At 38.7% G+C, this 10,000-nt stretch overlaps 1 protein-coding gene and 1 pseudogene across 4 annotated transcripts in view; both read right to left on the reverse strand.

The window, feature by feature from the left end:
* Window positions 1-10,000, reverse strand: part of LOC138043285 (delta-1-pyrroline-5-carboxylate synthase-like) — a 183,722-nt gene that overhangs the window by 63,906 nt on the left and 109,816 nt on the right. For all 4 annotated transcript variants that reach the window (XR_011131223.1, XM_068889477.1, XM_068889476.1 and 1 more), the window contains one exon: window positions 6,268-6,588. Coding sequence is in view for 3 of the 4 variants with exons in the window: in XM_068889477.1 (XP_068745578.1) it covers window positions 6,268-6,588 (321 nt within the window). In the remaining variant the exon portion in view is untranslated. The remainder of the gene's footprint in view (window positions 1-6,267; window positions 6,589-10,000) is intronic.
* LOC138041835 (uncharacterized) overlaps window positions 8,667-10,000 on the reverse strand; it is a 3,672-nt pseudogene continuing 2,338 nt past the window's right edge.

The following is a 10,000-nucleotide window of genomic DNA, read 5'->3' on the forward strand; positions in this document are numbered from 1 at the left end:
GTAGAGAAAGGGGACACATACAACGGTGGAGCAAGTTTTAGATTCTAAAGCCAACTCTTCTGTCAAAAAAATGTTACCCAGTGTAGGTATTTTGCTGTATACCTTAAGCCCAGAGGCATGAAATTAGTGCTGCCCTGTGTTAGTTTACTTGTGTTAGAATACATCCTGAAATGTATTCTGATCTATTTAACCCATTGACACCTAAACCGGCCGTAACCGGCCGCGCGCGATGACCCCTGAAATACCTAAACCGGCCGTAACCGGCCATACAAAATGGCGTCTTGATCAGAGTTGATCTTAGGCCTCTACCCAGTCTCCCTTAGGAAATCTAAATTTTTTGTTGTTATGGAGATTTAGTAGGATAATTGACCAATCATTTGCCGTGTTGTGAGCATATTTTGAAAGCTGATAAGAGACCCCACAAGGGCTGGCTTTTTGCCCTTTCGATCGCGCGATCAAATTACGCGAAAACAACAGCCGATGCGCCAGATAGCGCACCGAACGATGGGGATATTCATGCTTTTTTTTTGGATTCAGAGGATCCAGGGATCTAAGGGATCTTTTATGGTTTTTCTGTAAGAGGAGGGGATATTAGAGACAAAAATCTTGATTTAGATGGCTTTAAAAGTGACGAAGAAGACGGTGAGAACCTAGCGACCGATGATAAACAAGAAGCTCGCTGGAATGATCAGCTCGATAATATTCAAGTTCCAGATTTCGTGGCAGCCACTGCTCGGTATTTCGTTTTAGATAATCATAATAAATGAAATATTCTTCTTAGTTTTCATAGGAGATGATCTATGGGAATTAATGGTAAACGAGTAGGTATGCCTGTCAAAAACTGTTAAAACTCCCCAGCGCATTGCCTTTTTTCATGGAGTAAGCCGCGCAGAATTAAAGGCCTTCGTAGCAATTAATGTCATAATGGGCAGTGATTTGCTCCCAAATTTAGCTTTATATTGATCAACCGATGGATTTTTTGCAAATAACAAGTTTTTTTTTGTCCTAAAATAAATTGGTAATCGAAGGAATTTTCACCTTCGGCATACCTCGGAAGATCAGTGTCTTCAACAAATAAATCAATCCGATCGTGCGTTTATATTCCGTAAATGCGAGAATACCTCCAGCGATTTTCTCTGGTGGTTTTCTTGTGTTTTGTAAGTTATCTTTCAGTAAAAGTTTTCGAAAGAGCACTTTTGTACACAATTTGACCTTGTTTGTTCTCTCATGAAACATGATAGTGATCAATTAACTAAATTAATCTTGCGGTTTTGTGCACGTGTATTTCGACAAGCAGAAAGCTCCTCGTGAAATTTTGTTTCAGCAGCAGTGTTTGGGCATAATTTTTGCACTTATACCTGCAAGACGACAAAGCGATTGGAATAAATTTCAAGCAATTTTTATCCATTGAGTGGTTAGACTTAACTGTAAATTGCACAAGGCATATTTTGAGTTAAAATATATCTTTTTCAAGTGCCTTGTTTAGTTAACGATCAAAAACTTTCTTGATTGCTTAACGCGCGCTGCTTTTCAGTTCAGCCTTAGGACGTGTTTTCAATCACTTTTTAGCAATATTTTTACATCATCTGGAAGTTCACTGTTTCTTCTTCAAGGTGAACTTAATTCTAGAACTCAGTATCTTGTGTACATTTACTGCGCATATGGTTTATTTTTAACGCTCGCTTTCCACTGCAAAACCTCGAGAATTTTCCAAGTTTCTTACACATCACACACATGGCACGCGAATTTTTCAATGGGTTAACAATCAGAAAATTGACACAAATTCAAATCCACCTGACAGAAAGGAAATTAAATCTGCTTTGAAAAGCTTCAACAATGGAAAGACCTTTGGTACTAATAAAATGCCAACTCAAGCATTTAAATATGGATTTTTTTGTCCAATCAACTAATCATGGCAATCTGGATATTATTGAATACTACTTGAATGACAATGACGATTCCCTCTGACTGGCTGAAACTCTCTATAACTTGTCTCTTTAAGAAAACAAGTAAACAACTGGGAAGCAATTATCGTGCACTACCTGCTAGAGCTAACACCTCAAAGATTTTATCCAAGATAATTATCACACAACTGAAGGAAAGCTATGAGGTAAACATATCAAATGGAAAGAGTTAACTGAATAGAGTGTAATGTGTAGTGCTAGATTTCTATCCCATATGAACCATGTGAGCGTTAGCCCTACTGATGGAAATGGGCCCACACAAGGACAGAGAAAAACTCTGAACAGGGTGGAAATTGAACCCACGACCTTCGGGTTGGATCTCCGCCACTCTACCGACTGAGCTACAAGGTCAGACAGGAGCAGGCCATGGGAACTGAAGATGTTACAGTCACGGCAATGAACATGTACAAGTACAAGGAAAGCTTATGTTTATACGAACATTGGCCGTGTAGCACTTATATTTTGAACAGAGTTTTGAACAGAGTTTTGAACAGAGTTGAAAAGAGTTTGGTTTCCGACAGGACAGATCTACGACTGATGGGGTATAGATCATGCAACAAGTGTTAAAGAACACTGAGGGAGTTATAGTTGCATTGTATACTGACCTAAGTGCTGCATTCAATAAGGTACCGAGACATCTAATGTCTAATGGGATGCAAGAAGTTAATTGATATCTTATAGTTATTATATGATGGAACATTTGGGAAAATTTGTGGCGATGTTACTGACTTCCCCACTGAAGCAGGAACTAGATGAGGTGGTATAGAAAGCCCTACTACATTTAACTGGTTCTTTGAATGGGTACTCAAGGTCGCTGCTCATGAAATCAATCACCGTTTCCTCAATGGATGGGGTATTCAATGCACATATACAATTTCACATGCCTGTCACTGGCGTAGCACTGGACAAATGCATGGAACTGAAATGATTAGATGGCTACTGTATGCAGATGATGTCGTAATCTTCTCAAAAGATCTTTCTGATCTACAGGTTATCCTAGATATGGTCTACAGATAAGCTTCAAGAAAACAAAGACATAAGTTTTCAATGAGTTAGAACTCATGAACAAAAAAAGCTGACTGAACATTTCTGGAAACAAGATTGAAAATGTTAAAGAATTTAAATACCTGGGACATATGCTCTACAGTGACCAAAGGACTTATATTTTGTTGACAACAGAATTCTCAGTGCAACAGGTAAATTCTACAATCTAAAATACGTTCTAACTGATCAAAAAGTATCTATGGAAACAAGAAAAAAGTATTACAAGCCTGTGTAAGATACAGACTTCTTTACTGCACCGGGGTACAACTACCAAATGAAGATGAACTGAGGAAACTGGACTCAAGTTGGCACAGCCTCTTGAGAAGAATGGTAAAGAATGGATGGAAAAGGAAAAGTAATAGTGAAGGAGAAGATACATTTGCCTTCAAATACAGAAACTCTGACATCGAAAGAATAATTGGAACTCCACCATTACCTGATTTAATATATGTGCGATACTTAAAGTATATTGCACACGTTTGCAGAAGACCTAACTCTAACCTGACAAAAAAAAGTGCTATTCATCAAACCAACAGTGGAATATGTTAGAGATCCATGGATTAAAATTGAAAAACTACTCAACATTGATAAAGACAGGAATGCCTCATTAAACTTCTGTAAAAGAATCTCATTTTTTTCAAAGAACTTAGTCCCCGCTGTTTAGCTTATTGCTAATCGAAAGTGTAAACTGATACTGATAGTTATCTTATCTTCACGATACTAAAAGATCTTATGCTGTTGTTTTGTCTGCTTTTTGTGTGTTGAAGTGGGTCCATGATCTCATTCCCTATGGTGCACAGGTTATTAAGAGTAGTAAACTGATCAATTTAGGCAAGGTAATAAAGTATTTATTGCTAAGAGTGGCGGTGTTACATGTCCTCACTCATTATTGTCCTGATATCTCTCAGCAGCTAGCATTCATCTCAATTCATCAGCTTGCATTTTCAGAACCCTTCACCTCACAAGAAGGACAACTCATATACTTAAGACCGAAGGTACCTCAGCTGTACTAGGTGTAGAGAATTAGTTAAGGATTCACTTGTGGCTATAGGGATAAATTCGGTCAGTTATGGCACTCATAGCGTTAGATCCGGTGCCGCTACTTTTATAGCTGACAATCTGGCGAAGTCAGGTTCTTGTGACGGATTACTCATGCTCCACAGTAGCAAAATGCCTTCGTCTAATATGTATTCTGATTATTATCATGTGACGAGTCTCTGTGCAAACTGTACTAGGTGTAGAGAATTAGTTAAGGATTCACTTGTGGCTATAGGGATAAATTCGGTCAGTTATGGCACTCATAGCGTTAGATCCGGTGCCGCTACTTTTATAGCTGACAATCTGGCAAAGTCAGGTTCTTGTGACAGATTACTCATGCTCCACAGTCGCTGGAAATCAGAAAGAGCCAAGAATATGTACAGCAAGGATTCATTAGACAGTAGGGTCGTTCCCTGCCTTTAACATAGAAAAAATGTAACTTATTTTTCTTTTTTCCTACTTTATACAGTTATAGCTTTATTTTTGTAACCAAATACATGTATTTTGGCTTGTATGGCGTGCAATGGCATTAAAGCATTGTTGGGCAAGTGCATTGCAGGCAAGTGCTCTCACTCTGCCTGACAGTGATTGCAAAGCGAGAGTCGAATTCAGAACCAACCTTTATTTAATCGGATAGGTCGTATACATTGTAAAGGTATTTCATACCCGAAAAAAAATCTCATTCAACGACAACACATCCAGCTGATTGGATATGATTGGATATTTTGAGTCTCTTGCGCACCGATAGACAGTGTGACAACATTGTACATTCACGGCGACTGTCATACAAACAGTCTGCATGGAAAAAGGTATTCTCGTTGGTCCCTTGATAAACATTTCGTTCCATGAAATTTTTGGTAGCGAAAGGCCTTCGTCTAATATGTATTCTGATTATTATCATGTGACAAGTCTCTGTGCAAACATACTAAAAAACCGACCAATCGTCATGTCATTGCAACGTTTGTTTACATACATGTATGATTGAAACATATATATATATGCACATCTATATTTTTAAACTTTTTTTACGTCAGAAGTTGTCTGTCCTCGTTTCTCTTTTAACTTTCGATATATATTTATATAATAACCAAATCAATGCGCGCACTCTGATTGGTCAATCAGCTATGTTTTATTAAGCCAGTAAACTCAAGGAAAAATTGCGCGTCTTCTGAATTATTATATAAAAGCAATAGACCACAGGTTTCCATGGTTTATAGGCATGATAAACCACTTGGGATGTTGGAAGAACACTGCGGCTCGTGATTTACAATTCTTCTCCTGTTCTACCAACATCCTGCGTGGTTTATCAGCCTATCAACCACAGAAACTTGTGGTCTATTGCTTAAATATGTATATATTTATTAAAAACTGGATAATGCAATTCGAGAGTTTTGATTGGCTAAGCCAGCATGGGTTATGAGCCATTATACTATGATCTACAAACACGGCAAGTATATGCGTGATTTTTTGGGCCTTTTTATTTATATTGTAGTCTAGTTTTCTATATTTTGGGGGCGTTTTTAATAAAACAATTATTCCACTCGCACTTGTTGGATATGAGATGATTATAGCCAACTCGGTGCTACGCGCCTCGTTTGTGGTCTTTAATACAGAGACATTTCGCCCATTCGGGCTTCTTCAGCACTACAAATCAATACCTGAAATAATACCTATTCTTTATTCCGGGTATTGATTTGTAGTGCTGAAGAAGTACCCATTCAATACAAACAATACAAACTTTCAGTCAATACCCATTCTTTATCCCGAGTATTGATTTGTAGCGCTGAAGAAGCCCGAATGGGCGAAACGTCCATGATTTGATTTTTCTATGGCACATTGCTTGACTTGATGCATAAAAGCAGAGCACAATATACGTTGAAAAACAGAAAAAAAACTATACTTTCACCCCGACAAGCCTTTTTCGTGATTGCTCACTCTTCAGGGGATTTTACTGACAAGAATATTCGTAGCCGTCGCTTATATACTATGGAATTTACATAATAATGCAACGGTTATAATGCAAGTGTTAAAGTGTTAGTTTTTACGTAGTAGCACTTTGTTTCTGTGGCAGCAAGAAGATACAAGTTTGTTACGTTTGCTGAGCGATGATAATTCACGTTAGCATTCAAAAACCAAACTCAAGTGTATGCAAGATTTGATCAGTTACCCAAAAAACCCTAAGGATGTGGTTTCCAATCTGAGAATAGTAAATGGTATTTACCTGGACCAATGCATCTGGTCGAGACTCAAAAATAACCAGCAACACTCCAATGGGGACTTTCTCTTGTTTGAGGTGCAAGCCATTGGCTATCTTTGTCCGCTTTATCACACAACCCAGCATATCATGTGACGAATCAGCAATTTGTCTGATCCCATGTGCCAGGTTTTCTAGTTTAGCAGGAGTCAACAATAGCCTAGCTATCAGTGGAGGTGGCAGGCAACCTTCATAGCGAGCAAGCTCAAGATCTTTGGAATTGGCATCTAAGATTTCATCCTTGCGTTCCATTAAAAGGTCTGCTAATTTGTACAGAATTCTTCCTCTCTATTAAATGAAAGCAACACACAACATATTACTTTGTATTTTTAAGGTGTTTATTGCTGTAAAACGATTAGCAGGCTAAAATAAAACTCTGCAAAATTAAAAAAAATTCTGGAGCAGATTCAGAGCAACCTTAAACCTTTCCAATTGTGAAGTTGACCCTCCAAAATATTTTTTTTTTAAATTTTGCAAAGAGTTTTGTCTAAGCAAGCTTAGACAATAAAATGGGTGGTCACATAGTTTGTTTTTGAGATATACAATGTAAGCTTTAAAAGGCAAAATATTGGTGTTTTTAGATGGCTCTTTTGTTGCCATAGTGACCCACACATGACTGAGTGCATCATGTTGACCAATTATTGGCGTTTCATACTGTACCATAACATTGCTGGTATAATCATGAAACAGTTGAGTAGATTCAATCCTTCCAAACAGTACACTTTGTTGAAAGTGTTGAAACTGGTTTGAGCTTCTTTAAGACTTAGCATTATGTTTTCCACAGGTAACAGTGGGTTTGCAATGGGAAATGATGGCACCACTGCCAAAATTGTTCTCATGATAGCCTAAAGCTCACCTCAACACGGTTAATCATATTTTAAGTTTGAAGAGTCTTAAATATGTCTTTAAAGTCTGAAAGATGCAATGCGATGTTCAAAGGGATATTTGTTTCATGAAATTCGTACAACCTTCCCATAACCACAGCTTGATAAGGAGTAATCTTGAACAAAAAACAATAGCGAAATACCTAACAAAATCACAGTTAATCACATTTTGAGTCTTCATCATATCTGTACAATCAGTCCCATTATCAACCTTACTTCTTAAGAATGAATGTCAGTAAAAATCAAACATTATCGCAAAAATCACGGACAAGGCCAAAAATCGACTTGCCTCATTTTTTACCTGTGGGTAGCCTTATCTAGTGAATAAACGGAAATGGGGTTAGATTTTTGAAACATGCCCTTTCACAGAAATAAACTGTTAAAAACTTTCGGGGGGTAAACAGCTCAATTTTCACCAAATGCTACCCTGAAATTATGCACTTTTCGGGCAGTTGTCATACGAACAAAAATGAAACAGAAGGACTTTTCAAGAAATATAGAGTTGGACTTGATTTATCGAGACAAAGTAATAGTTTTTGTCTTGCGTTATTCCTGGAGGAGCTAAGTCTCTGTTAAGACACGACATCTTGGTCCTTTCGAAATTAAGGCAAAGGTAGCCTAGAATAGCTTGGCAAAAACACATGTGGTAGTGTCTCAAAGTTTACAATAACACTACCAAGAAGCCTGGAAAGATAGTTCTTTACGATTTGGGTTTTATTTCTTTGGGGCCTTTGCCTATCAAAAGATGACCGGCCGAATTTCGGTTAAATTACTATGATGCCATAATGAGATAAATAAAAAAATTAGATGCGTTGGACACAAATAACTGTTTTACCTTCAGTTATACCTTCACTAGCCGTTGAAATGACTAGAAACATGTTAATATGTCTATAAATACACTTGAGTTTCATATACGGAGACATGAGAAACAAATTTCGACTTTTCCTACCCTGAAAATCGCGCCATAATTTTGCATAACTTGCACACAACAGATGAAACAGTTGAATTGCACTTAACAGGTTAAATGTGCCACACAGCCATTAGTTTACGTTCGCTTCACATCCAGTGAACATGAATTCGAGCATTTGCATCCCTTCTGCACTCGCCAGTTTCGAATATACTGAAAATCGTCCAACACAAATAAATGGATATTCTATAAGCAGTGATGAGATGGAGGGACTGAAATCCGATATGTAGGACTCTGCTGTCAGGTAACGCCTTCTTGTAAATTATACACAATCCGCCTTTTATAATCAGCAGGTCAGTTATTTGTAAAACGTTCAGTGATTAGTTACTTGGAAGAGCACATACACTCCTGGACTCATTGTGTGAGTCGTGCGATGCATTGCTTTTTCCTCTTCTGAGATGAAATGCCAGAAATATCCAGCCCAAGGTCGATGCACATGTCTCTTAGCCTATGCACTCTTTAAAGTTGTGAGTGTACAGTTTTGTACAAGTTTGCAGATGTTAAGATCAAAAGTTTCAATCGTTTGCTGAAGAGCCACATCTCTTATCACATTTGCACACACTGCCAACAGAAGACTCAGCTTCGGTGGAAAATTTCGTCCTCATCAGCGTTCTGCAAGGCCACTTCTGAGAATTCACTAGCTTTTGCTTCATTGCAATTGCAACTTCTTATCACTTCTTTGCTGAAAGACAGCTAAAGAAGCCACTAATCTGATGCGACGTAAGGACCCCATCAGGTTGAAATCGGCGTTCCCCCGCTTGGTCTCTAGCTAAGCTCATTGCTTTCATAACTTCCTGTGGATCGCTTTTCCGTCCACTTTGCTCCCCTTTTTGAAATTGGTCAGTTAAGAATTCGGTCTCTTTCTTTGTAAAACGCACCTTTTTCTTAATTGTCTTCAAGGCCCAACCCATTGGAAGAGGCGGCAAGCCGTCACTCTGTTTGTACAGTAACTTGAACGCTTGGAATTAGAGTGCGCCCCTCCGTCAGTTTGGACAAATATTCTCTTTTAGCTCTATCATAGAGAGTTTCCTGCTCGAGCATCATTTGGTGTTTTCCAGTATCTAGGTGTGTCTGGAGGTTTGCAAAACGACTGTATGCTTTAACACATCCTTCTTCGGGACATGGGAAAAGTATGTCATCTGGCTCCGATCTTCGTTTTTTCGTTTCCTTTAACACACGAAATCTGCTTTGACATAGCTTTTCTTAATATGTCGGTGTCTCACAATCTTGAACGTTGGTGCGCCGCTTGGATTCTGCGATGGGGAATCTAGGATTTCCAATTTTTCGAGCTGCTTCCAGACTTCTTCGAACTTGGCCCATGGCACTACTTTACCAGAACCCACATTGAATGCTCTCCACACTCGTACTCCAGTTTCATTGTACTCAAAATTGTTGAATAAGCTTACGCCATCCCATTTGATATTAAAGGTGCTTGACGGCTTGGCAGTAAAATAGCTTGCTACCACTCCTGTGGTTCCCTGGCCAGATTCAATGGCTGTTTTGAGCTGTAAAGCGTTGATGACAACATTGCCTTTGTTTATGTATCTTCCAACGTCTCCCTTGATTGTTGCAGCTTTGTGATCACATACCCCCTTTCCACCTTGAGGGTCTGAAAAGCCACTCCCATGGCACCACCAGCCAGCTTAGCTGAGATGTTGAATTTCCGCTGTGATAACTTCCAGGGTTATCTTGTTTGTAATAAGCCATTTCCAGGTCTGGAATTTCCTTTTTCAAGCTAGTGAGGCAGTCAAGCACTATCGAAGCCACAGTCACACTGTCTTGGGGCAGCTTTGAAATATGTGAAAAAGTGTCTGAAATTCAAAGTGCTCAGAATCCTCTGACCGACTTA

The sequence above is a fragment of the Montipora capricornis genome, chromosome 3 (assembly GCF_036669925.1).
Source record: "Montipora capricornis isolate CH-2021 chromosome 3, ASM3666992v2, whole genome shotgun sequence".
Lineage (NCBI taxonomy): Eukaryota > Metazoa > Cnidaria > Anthozoa > Scleractinia > Acroporidae > Montipora > Montipora capricornis.